We start from the raw sequence: 12,747 nt of genomic DNA on the forward strand, positions 1-12,747 counted from the left end.
ATATTTACAGTTACACAACTTTGATGAAGACAATGGGAACACCTGTTCAGACACAAATTGTCACTCAGCCCATGTCATTCTACTTATCTTATAAATGTCTGGAGGTGGGGTTTCTGGATTTCAAAAGGTAAGTTTGGAAAATAAGAGGGGGGAATGGAAACCACCACTTAGGGCTGCTACTAACGACTATTTTTCTATTGAATAATCTGTCGACTATTTTACCGATTAGTCGATTTATCTAAATGATTAATTTTCCAACAAAAAAAAAAAAATCACAGTGACCATTTCATTTCATTTCTGAAGCGCCGCGCCGCACAGCGCCAAGGAAAGCCAGGCGCCTCCTATCCACCCCCCTGTTAAACCTTTGTGCGGTTCACATGGGCTGCGATGCGCCTCGCGCCCTGCACCGATGGTTTCGGTGTCTAGTCTGTCGAGTTCTCTTAATAATGTGCATGAGACAGACTGTGTACTAATGTTGACATCTTTATTCGGGTCCTCACTTCCGTGTCTGACCCCGCCCCCCACATTCATTGCCTCCTCCTATTGGTCCACAACATACCAACATAGGGGCTTCCTATTAGCTACACCTACATGTCAATCAACTGTTGTGAATTACATTGAATGATACCACGGTCTATTTTTTTCGCTCACCGCAAGCGTATGACGTCAGGAAACACACTGGAAAGTGATTTTAAACAATATTGCTGACATATTTTATATGATATAAATTATCAAATATGCATCCCATTCTTTGTATTCCCCTTCTGTTGTCCTGGAGATTTAATTTCCCCAATCACATAATTAAATGATCCCCTCTGCCCATCCGTTACATGCACACAAGCAGATAGACAGAGAGAGAAAGAGAGAAAGAGCGGGGGGGGCTATGAAGACCATCATCATTTACCCCCAAACCAGTACATTGAACGGGTTACATACAACAACAAGCGGAAAAAGCAGAATCGTTGGCTGACCGGCTCTGAGAAATGCGCGTCCCAGCCGGGCGCCTGCTCGGCGCAGCGCTAAGGCGTCCGGTGTAAACCTGGCGTTACGTAGTGGTATTGAAGAGGAACATTTGTTATAATGAATTGAAATGATACGTTTTAGAAATCGAAAAGGTTAATAAATATTTGTGTGGCTCCTACGCGTCGGTTTAAAATATTGATGTCGACGTATTTTCAGCGTCGACGTCATCGATGACGTCGACTAATCGCAGCAGCCCTACACCACTCCAAGCCCCTGATGTAACCAGGGTACAATCTGGAATGGACAACATATCTATGGTCCTAGGACACTGTTTTTGTCCTAATAATATCCTGACAGAGACTCAGACACATATAGGACAACCAGACCTTTGATGTGTCCTGATCCTTGAGGAGCAGTGGTTATAATAATTAAGCGCTGGAAAACCACTAAAACAATGAACGTAGCGGAAAACATGAATCAATTATGTGCGGTCATTGCATCGCGGCCGAGTTGTTTACCTCCATGCAGGAGCCCAAACATTAGAATGTGTGCTGCTGCTCCTCCTACGTTCTGTGCTGTGTCCATCAACCTAACCCAACGTGGCTGTAACTCCATTCCAGCCACTTGATTGATTAGGTGCAGCGCTATTCTCATAATGATTGGCTGTTTGTGTTGTCTGTCAAAGCATGGATGGAATGAGTTCTATCAACCATATCTTATGAGGACAAGTTATATCACGATTATTATGGCTATCGTTTTATAACCCAGCCCTATACTTGAGAGTGAGAAAAATCTAATGGTAAATGGTTTTGTATTTATATAGCGCTTTTCTAGGGTTGAGGACCACTGAAAGCGTTTTACAGTACAGTTTTACATTCACCCATTCACACACACATTCATACAGTGCATCTAATCGCAGCACTTTGTTATTCTATGGGGGGGCCATTCAGGGTTCAGCATATTGCCCAAGGACAATTCGGCATGCAGATGGTTCTGACTGGGGATCGAACCGCCGACCTTTAGATTGGAGGACGACCACTCTACCCCTCAGCCACAGCCTGCCTCTGGAAGTGGACGGAACCTAACCGGAAGTTTGTATTTTAAGCCTGACATGGATATGAGTTGATCAGAAGAACATAGTATTAACTGATTGGTCTATATAGAATAAGAAATTGTTTCAACGGTACGGTTGGCGCTGGTGGAGGACTTCGCAGCCGCATACCAGGAGCAGGCAGCGGAGAGCAGAAGGTGGCTGGGGGCTCTTCAGAGGCAGGTGGAGAGGAAGATGGCGCTGATGGAGCTTCTGCTGGCCAGGTCGGTGTCCACTCCTGCCTGCCTCACCAAGCTGAAGCTGGCTGCGAGCACGGCTCGGATTCCGTCACCCGTGCGGCATTGCTGCACTGACACTGGGTATGAATGCCAGCGGGCTGCCTGGTCTGATCTGACCCCATATGACCGTTTAGAGGGTTCAGGCCCGTAACTGCTTTGATTCTGCTGGCTGACCATGAGTCCAATGACACTCCTGAGTAGGGGAGGGAGCTTTGTGTGTGGCTGGCCTATCAAGGAATGATGTGGACACAGCTATCCAATTAGGATTTTTATTCATCATGAGTTCGGATACCGACACATTTTACTCGGATGTTACTCGTACTTGTAAAAGTACATTATCCGTAACAGATACTTGTTTGATCCAAATATTCAGCTCCACCCTAACAAAAAAGCACATCAACAAACATACATCTCTCTCAGTTGTGATATAATTAGAAACAACTAGAGCAGGGGTTAGGGGATGATAATTGAACCCAAGTATCTGAGAGTGAGAAGAAAGTAAACAGTTAAGGGGACAATAATCTTAATCCTAATGAGCAAAAGAGTGTGTTCGAGTCAACCCATTATCCTATTAATGGATCCAGGAGGAATTCCTTTAGATGGCATTAAAGGTTCCCCTGGGGAGAGCTAAACCCGGGCGGAGGGATCGGTTTTACTTCTAACTGGACCTCACTTCTTGCCCCCCTCATTCAGGTCAATTGGTCATGCACTTCCTCCTTCTCTGCTCACACACACACGCACACGCAAGGGACCACAACAGTGGGCCTCCTGTTGACACAGGGACCCCAGGGCCTTTCAAAGCATCTGGGCCAAGCTTGTCGGGTGGAGATCAATGCTGTCAAACCTCAAAAGGCTACAGCCGCTCGGACAGCGATCCAGCGGCTGGCTGTTTGCCGCCCTGACAGATTTTTTTTTTAATCACCAATAATTAGGGTTGGGAACCAAAACTCAGTTCCAAATTAGAGCCGAATCCAAAATGCCAAGTACCGGGTACCCTTAAAATAAATAGAATATAGGTTCTGCTTATCGGTTCCTAAAATGCAAGGAGGCCATATGCATCTGCCAGGACCTGCCTACGTGACTACGTCCCACACTACACAACAGCCTGTCTATTTGTTTAGACACAACCTAGCATGGATGGCTCACATGGCAAAGCTGACACGCGATTAACGGTCAGAAGTATGGCCTCACTTTAAAAAAGACAACGACGACAAGGCAAAGGGAAATGGATGAGGGAAGTTCACCAAACATTTAGGGCAGCACGGCGTTAATGTGGAAGACTGTACAGCGTTAAATGTCCTGTTTTCTACGAGTCCAAGTGTGTCATCTTCAGCTAGCACTAGTAGCACCTCGCTAGCACCTCCAGTAGAGCAAGGTAGAGCGAGCAGCGACACACCGTTTTCAATATCATTCGAGGGAAAGCTGACTTACATGATTTGTATGATTTAAGTCAGTTGGTTTCCTATAAATAAGACGTACAACCAGAAGCTGGTGGTTCAACTGCTACTGATTTCCACCGTGTTGTTATGGAATATATGAGATATAAATATTCATCACAGATCTTAAAGTTGACAATGATTGATGTTAGATTATATTACACGGACAATTGGAACATTTTCTTATACTAAATATGCACAAACACAACTATGTGTTGTTAAGTTAATCTAAACACCAGTATTTTCATGGGAAAACGTTTCAACATTGCCTCTATCTCAGTTACTACTAGTTGCCCCGGTGTAACATGAAGCACAGCTACTTTGCATCGGTCCAGTCCAATAACGATATATTTGTAATCTATAAAAAAGTACAGGAATCAATAAGCAGAATCTATACATTTTTCACGATACCCAACCTTACCGATAGCTAATAAGCATAAATCAGGTGTGCAATTTTCACAACAAGGAGATATCTGTTTTTGTATCCTCCTCTCCTTGTGATACTTCAGAGATGGGCATGCATTTATAGGATGAGTGCAGCACAGGAAGACCAGCCACTGAATTCTAACAAAGAGAGAGGGGGGGGGGAAGCGTGGCATCGAATTACACAGGGCTGATTGGTGGGAGTGCGCACGGCTTAGGTCAGGAAAGGACAGGGAATATGAGCCCTGGGGTTGTAGCCAGAGCCACATGGTGCTCATGCACTGGCCGCTTAGATCAGGGTAAACACACTGATGAGATAAAAGTCGGCACACATTGAGCAAAACTGCTCATGAGCTCCTCCCTTCAAGCCAAACAATAAAAATACCATAAAGGCAAAAGGAAATATTAAAAAGTCACTCTTTCTAGCTGGGTGTGGCCTGATTCTGAGCTTCAGAGAAACTGAGAAGGAAAGAAAGAGATTCCTCTTGGCTTCAATGTATTCCAGATGGTGATGTAATTTTATATCTGAAAACGCTGAGCTAACTCGCCACGAGTGACATAAGCGTAGAAAGAGGATAGTCAAACTGTGCAAACGTGCGGGGCTCCCACTACAGCACACCAACTGCAGACAGGCTACTCTAATACTGTGACTCAAAACAACAACGACTCGGGTTCAAACCACAACAGAAACAATGCCAGCTACTGTGTTTGTGTAAACTTTTATCAGACGTGATGAGAGTTGTTGGCATCTGGACAATGTTCCAACTGAGAGCAATTGTTATGACAGTTATCAAACCTGTATCAGAGTTTCCTCTGGAATCACCTTTGTGCATGTAAACCATGTTCACAGCAGCCATTTGTTCTTCATGGTAGGAAAGCGGCAGGAAGTAGAAGGACTAGTTAATAACATTACAATGGCTGCATTCCATATAGGTAAGGCCCAGTGTTCTAGCTGGCTCACTTTAATGGAATACTAGGGGCCAAACCAAACTATGACACATTCACATGTTTGAAGAGTCATCAACCCTCACTGGCTCACAGTGAATACAGCGGGGTATCCCAAATGGCATTCTCCTGATTTTCTACGAACTATATACTAGGACTAGGTCAGGCGGATAAGGTCTGTAGAAACTGTGGAGCTTCTCACCCAGACATTTGTGTTAACACATGACGTACTATGGAGTAAACTACCAGTCCAGTGCATGTCTGAAAGCAGCTCTGGTGAAAGATCGTCTGGTGTGTAAGCCTTTATTGCCGGTCAGTCGTGTAGTATGAACTCACAACAACTACAAAACTCCCGATCACACAACAGGAAGTCATGTAGTTTTTACTGCACCGAAATCTGCTGACTTGATAATTTGCATATGTTTGGGTTTTAGTCTATTGTATAGAATATCAGAAAATGAAAGGGTTCACTCACAGCCCAGGGTGATGCTTGAACACTTGTATTAAATACAGACAATCAATGTTTTATCATTATAATTGAAGCATCTTTCAGACATGAACTCCTGAGCTCGTATGCAGCATTGGGTCCAGACTTTCTCCGGCTTTTGCCTTCCACACATCAACAACAGCGGGAGATTCACACCTCATTTTATTTCCTCATTTTTGAATCTCCTGCTGTCCTCTCACATCGGCTCTTCTGGACTTTCTGCAGGGTATTACTAGGGGGCCAGACAGAGAAACTCTGCAGAAAGTCCGGAGGCTCTCACATACATACCTTCGGAGAATGTTTGGAGGTTCTTCCGAGTTCAAGGCATGTGTGAAAGCAGCTAAAGATTACAATTCAAGACTGGAACCAGCAATTGCTTTGGGGGTTTTGCTTGAAAAATTACTTGAAGAATTCATTGCTGTCCATGAATGTAACAACTGAACAATTAATTGCACACTCTCTTGCAACACTATTGCTGGCACTGTCTAACAAGCTCAGGAAAGCGATTGAAACGAAATTGAAGGTTATTATTTAGATAATGCTTTTATATTATGATGCTACTTATGTCAGGCAGTCCCAGTTTTGCAGTGCTATGTTAATTAGGTTATATTTTGCTTGAATCAGTGCTGATGGATTGCTGTTTAGCATACATTCACCTGACAGGATACCCAGAGTGCATCTGCTGCAATGTGTGTGTATGTGTGTGTTTAGCCCCTTCACATCATCATAGCTACATGCCAACTTGCAGGTTTATGACGGGACCAAATTAGACATGACACCCTGACCCTAACCAAGGCTAACTGTCCTGCCTGTATCTGCTCTAAAGCCTTTAATCCTTATTGAGGTGGCTCCTTCTCTGCTGGGTGCTCCAGGTCGCCCTGCGGAGGAGCACTGACACAGTATGTGGGACAAGTTTGACCACCATTTTTTCATTACCAATGTGGACTAACCCTGACAAAGTCCCCTGCAATGGTGCTTTCACCTGTCACAAAGGGTTAAAGAGGGGCAGGGCAATCGCAAGGGGATTTGGCTGGAATGCTAATGCCGAGCCATTGTGCAGGAAATTATTCTATTGTTTAGCGGCATGGGAATTAAGATACCCAGGGTGCTCAGTTGTAATGGCTTTGATAGAGAGCAGAGGATGGGCCAAAGCCCAAGAAAAAACACTGATCCATAGAAAATCAAACCTCTCTTTTGTTAGCAATTTTTACTGCAGCTATCTGTGCGAAATGACATTTTTCTAAATGAGAATCTGACAAAGTCTACATTGTGCTTTTCATTTTCACACGACGTAAGATGCTGTTCATCAATAACGATCTCTCTTTCTTATTTCAGTCATGACGATTGTGCATGATGGCTCCTGCCTTTTCAGATTGCACTGTGTTCTATGGAGCACATACTTTTACATACCACCACCCCCCCCCCCCCCCCCCCCCCCTTAGCCTCCTCCTCTGCTGCAGATGTTCAATCCATGTCATCTGTTTAAATTGCTTCAATAACAAAATTTAAATGTGGTGAGGACGGAAGTGTAATTTCATTGTTCTTTGGTCTATTCGTTTCCGTAAAAGTGGAAAAAGCCCGAGGAGGCGGCAGAATTTTGTCATCAACCCCGTGTCAACACTCCACAGGTTGCTTTCATCGAAATATAAACCACCATAAAGGCAAAGTTCGAGCTGTCCCTGAATGCCACATGTGGCAGCCGGCGGAGGTGTAAAGTCGACCCCTGGGAGCCCGAGCTCTGCGCCGCCACCGTACCATGATGGAGCAGGACAGCGAAAACAAAGCCGAGCCGTGCGGGAGGGGGAGCAGAGGAGGTCTCCCACCGCTGCAGAGCAACAGCGGTGCACGCCGCTGGTAGCGTGTGTCCGCCACAGACTCTACATACAGACGTGTCAACACCCCGATCGTCTTCCTGATGCCGTCGTGCACAATCTGCCCGTAACGTTTCCTCCAAACAACGCAACGGGTGCATGCATGTGATTGTATGTGCCTGTGTGTGGGTGCGCGCGCGCTCAAAATGCAGCCACTGCCGCGTGGTGCGGCGCTGGAAGCACAACAAGCATTCTCTTTAATGTAGAGAGCACAGACAGACAGACGCAGCGGGCGGATGACTGACCTGCGGGTGTTGATCCGAATATCCGCACCACCGGCACTTTCTTCACGTCGCTCTCCCTGAAGTCAGAGTAGCACACGTCCAGGTCCTTCAAGGGTCTCGCTAGATAGAAGTCTGCGGTGACGATGCGCACCGCAAACATGACTGCCGCGTCCGTCAGAGAGGAACCGACCGACAGAAAAGCCAACAAACTCCTGTTAGGAGTCCATACGATGCGGGCGGCTCGTTAGCCAGTCGATACCAACCGAGGGGAGAGCTGTCAGCGACGGAGAAACAACGACACAGCGGCGGGGAAGCCCGACCGTGCCCCATGGAGAAAAAAAACAAACAACTAAGATTCCCGTGGCTCCAGCCTCTGAAGTCAAACTGCGGCTGCGGAGAACTACACTCGACGGCGGCCGGTGAATGTCGAACGCTGCGTGGCTGCCGGGTCCATGTTGTACTAATTGTGGCTGTCCCGTGATTAGAGCTCTCTCTCTCTCTGCTGTTTTGATTTCCAGCCAGGAAGACGTTCCCCGGGCTTCCGGTATGTGGCGTTATCTTTCCGAATCACGTCCCAGAACTAGTCGCAGCCAGTCCCTTGTAATCAGACAGCCCCTGCGTTGTTTCTCCCTCCGCTTCCATAACAGGCTAACCCACGTTAGCTAACCCGTGACAGATAACAGGCGCGAACAACACAAACGGATACTACATCCGGCTGCAGCTTTCAGAATAAAAGCAATGTCGAGGCGGCACGAGCTCACTGATTCATGTTACCCGTTTAAAAATAAGTGATTCATTTTTCAAGCTCACATTGGGTACAGTTTTTCATGGGCAATAAATTAAGAGGCAGAGTTGGTGGTTTTGTGGACGTAAGTGCCCACATATCAAGAGGTTCTTTACGGCACACTAATCATTTATAGGTTGTTTCTTTACTTATAAATTACTATTTGCTAAAACCAAAGGATGGAATAGCACTGTTGTTTACCACAAACTGCATCTCAATATCCGTAAGATGATACCGGTAAAACCAGAAATCGTCCTGTTTGGTCCAACAATAGAGATTCAAGATTCCATGAAATATGTGATCATAACAAGTAAGACATCAATTACAGTAACTACACGGACACTAGCAGTGGTAAAAGTATAAAAGAACAACATTACGTTAAGTGTTGTCATCCCACTAAAACCAAATTCATGTGATAACCTAATATCAATGACTGTGCATTGATTAAAATAACATAATGTGCAGGCTGTGTCAGTTGAGCATCAAAACAATGGCTGGATCTTTGCTTTGGATTATGGTGAATTCAATAGAGCAGGTTTCCAAAGTGTTCAGGAGGAGACAGTTCCGACAATAGCCAAGGATTGAGGATTGAGAAACTCTCACCTCCTAAACAAGAAGCAATCTGCTGGAAACAGGGGGGGAAAAGGAGGAAACTATTTTAGAGCGGGGGGAAATTGGAGTTTCTTAAAGTGAACTCGCATAGAAAACTTATTAATATAAGGGTGTTATTAGTTATAGAAAAATACAAATTGCAGCTCCCGTACACAATGCCCATATAATACCTCTTCTGCAAGGCAGTCTTGGTCTAGATGGACAGCAGTGACATGAAACAAGTTTCTAATATTAATACAAGAAGGGAACATGTTAAAACACACCAAATAGATAGAATCACAGATCAGGTAAACAAAAATCGTTTTCAGCAAGGAATTATGGTAGATAAAATGCATGCATTAAAACCAATGATATCGTTGAAAAGTACATTTAAATAGTATCGAAAAGCTTTTAAACCACACGTCCCTAAAGTTTATTATTATACATTATCCATTAAACCACACTCAAAGCTCAATTATTGACCCTTACGTTACTCTTCACATTATTTTAAATCTGCAAAGGAAATAAGGGATCACACTTGACAAGCCACTTGTGTAATTTGACCCCAGTATTACATATAAATTACAATGTAAGCTCAGTGGGAGAATACTTTCATAAATGGTAAGTAAGCAATGCTACTCACAGGGGTTTGAGTTTGGTTTGTAGGCTACTCCTTCAGTTCAGTGTGTCGACACAAGTAATTATTATGTTTATGATTAATAATTGAATGATTGATTCATTAATTACATAGAGAGTAGATCAAATAGACGTATATATATATCAATACATAGTAGCCAATGTGAATTCATGCCCCCTTGAGAAAGTATTTTCTTTTTTAAATACAAGAATACAGTTTTTAAATTAAATTATTATAATTTGTTTATTTTGGAGTTAATTTTGATTCTCTTACGATTAGGGTACTTGGTATTTTAGTTTAAAATACATTTGGATATATCTTTGCCCATCCCTGCTTACAGATACCTTTGGAGGACTCTTATTTTATAACTGCATACGTTTAAACATATAAACCGGAAACAGGACCTTGGAACATTGAGCAAAGCTTGACAACTTTTCACCTTATTTGCCACTGCAGCATCAGAGCCAGACTGAGACTCTGATCAAAGAGCTAGGAAACATAATTTTCCTCTCTGGAGGTTTGTTAGGGACACGTTTTTTATTGGATAATATATTTCATGTGAGTGAGGAAAGATGTCCTCGTATGTATCACACCCAAAGCATCTCATACAAGGACATTTGCATAAAGACATTGATAAAATATGTTTATAATATTTTAGGCCTCATCAAAAATTATATTAACAGCAATTGAATTTGATTTAGTTCCACATACCAACGGAAAATGAAATGGAATATAATGCTGATATATAAGCTTAAACAAAATCGCCACAATGTACAGTGATATAAACAGAAAGTCGCCACAAGCTAACACTGATGTGTTGTAATTTATCAAATATTTATATTTTTTGTATATATTGAGTGATTTTTCAGGGAAGCTGCTATGACTGAGAGCTTAAGGTCAAGGATTAATATTATAGACAGCTGAACATGGTCTTCTGCAGCATGCTGCCTCTTTAGGGCATCTGACATCACCAAGGACATATTGTGAATTTAGGGGTTTTAATGACCTGTGGAGAAGTTGACATTTTCTTACATATTAACATGGTGTCTTCATTTAGTATTCTGTTTTATTAATGTATTAGACAGTTAATATGCTGTAGATCGATATACTGAAACGATACTGTTTTTGCTTCAGTCTTAAAATGGGAGTTAGAGCAAAATGTGGGGATATACTGTAACATTGCAGAAAACATAAACATAGAAAATGTGATCAAGACCAAATACAGATTTGTATTTCTTATTGTGAAGTGCCTCAATAGGAATTTGGACCCGTGAGTTCAGCGGTGACAAAATAGTGAAATACTGGTTTTGACTTTTCGATTCAATTAATTTGTTTCATAACAAGAGATTAATCAAAAATATGTTCTAAACTGAAACCCAATCTGAAACCCTTTGAAATTAAAGGTTTATCTAGCCTTTTAATCTTTTAGACTTTCAAATGTACGTGTAGGCTGGTGTATTTTATGATGCCGACCCTCTACAAGTCATGAGAGCTGCTCAGTATTCCAGTCACTTTCCGGTAATAGCCTTTTCATGGCAGGCATCAGTAGTATATGTGCTGAGCTCGCTGCTCTCTCTCCTGCACTGAAAGAGCCATAACGCTCTTTGAACAGCTGGCTCAGTCTGGTTCATACTCAGGACATGGCTGCCATCGACTTCCCAGATGATGAAAAACATTTCATTTGCATTTAATCACAATGGGGACGGAGCCTCTGTCTTCTGGAGTGTGCTGACCTTGAGTTAGAGCCTGGCCCTCTTAATTAACCAATCAGCAGGCATCCGCTTGCATTTGCCAGCAACACGTACAAGACCTATGAGCATATGGAGAAATACTATCAATGTATACATATGTAAGGCAGTTGTCGGGGCATTACAGTACAGGTGTATATATATTTTAAGCATGGTTGGCCACAGTCTGAGCAGAGCCTCAAACAGTTAGAGCGTAAGTTCCACGTTGTACTCACTGCCAATCACAAAACAATTGTTCTAGTTTGTTCTAAAATTCAGACATCAGCAATCAACCCCATGTCATTCAAATCTGCACTTAGAACATGGCACTGATCCCAAACTGCTAAAGGGGAACTATTTTGACAGTGCACAAAGAATTCTGTTCAACAGTTGAAATTGAGAAATGTACCTATAAGACTTATTTTCCATGGAACACATACGTGACTTGCGACGAGGTCATTGGGATTAACAAGTCAATCAATCAATCAAATTTTATTTGTATAGCCCATATTCACAAATTACAATTCATCTCATAGGGCTTTAACAGGGTGTGGCATCCTCTGTCCTTAACCCTCAGCAAGAGTAAGGAAAAACGACTAAAAACCCTTTTAACAGGGTAAAAATATGTAGAAACCTCAGAGAGAGCCACATGTGAGGGATCCCTCTCCCAGGACGGACAGAAGTGCAATAGATGCCACGTGCAGGAGAACATCATCAATAATCAAAGTCTCTAGCAGCATTTGATGAGGGTAGACATCCCGAAGGACAACCCCAACATGACATGCCAAGCAGTCCCGCTGCAATCACAGTCCATGCTCAGCAACCATCTAGACCACGATCCACCATCCAGACCAGACGCCACTCCAGTCCTCAGTCACCGTCCACCGCCGACCACCAGGACCCATCACGAGCCACCACCGCGGTCCTGGTCCACCGCACGTGCCCAATGCCAACGCGACACAGGGTCCGCCACCAGCACCACGATCAGCCCACATGACTCAGAATCCGCCACAATGGATCCACCACCGCGACCCCCGGTGCACGATCCACAAACCGCAATCCATGGTGCGGCCACAGAGGCCCTGGATCTGCGGGTGATAAAGCAAAGGGATTCCGGGGAAGGGGGATAGGGATGGAGAAGAGGAAGGAGAAGCTGGAAAGAGAAGCTCCGTGTGTCATGTGTCATAAAATAGAACAAGTAACGTACTGGCGCACTAATTAGCTCTAACTATAAGCTTTATCAAAAAGGAAGGTTTTGAGCCTACTTTTAAACGAAAAGATGGTGACTGCCTCCCGAACTGAAAGTGGTAGATTATTCCACAGCCGAGGG

General features: G+C 43.7%; 1 protein-coding gene across 2 annotated transcripts in view; it reads right to left on the reverse strand.

Annotated features, from left to right (window-relative positions):
- The window catches only part of rev3l (REV3 like, DNA directed polymerase zeta catalytic subunit), a 69,545-nt gene extending 61,199 nt beyond the window's left edge, over positions 1 to 8,346 (reverse strand). For both annotated transcript variants that reach the window (XM_053444602.1, XM_053444603.1), the window contains exon 1: positions 7,700 to 8,346. In XM_053444602.1, coding sequence (XP_053300577.1) covers positions 7,700 to 7,838 — 139 coding nt within the window. In that variant the 5' untranslated portion in view covers positions 7,839 to 8,346. The remainder of the gene's footprint in view (positions 1 to 7,699) is intronic.
- Positions 8,347 to 12,747: the final 4,401 nt, after the last annotated feature.

Source organism: Pleuronectes platessa, chromosome 17 (genome assembly GCF_947347685.1).
Source record: "Pleuronectes platessa chromosome 17, fPlePla1.1, whole genome shotgun sequence".
NCBI lineage: Eukaryota > Metazoa > Chordata > Actinopteri > Pleuronectiformes > Pleuronectidae > Pleuronectes > Pleuronectes platessa.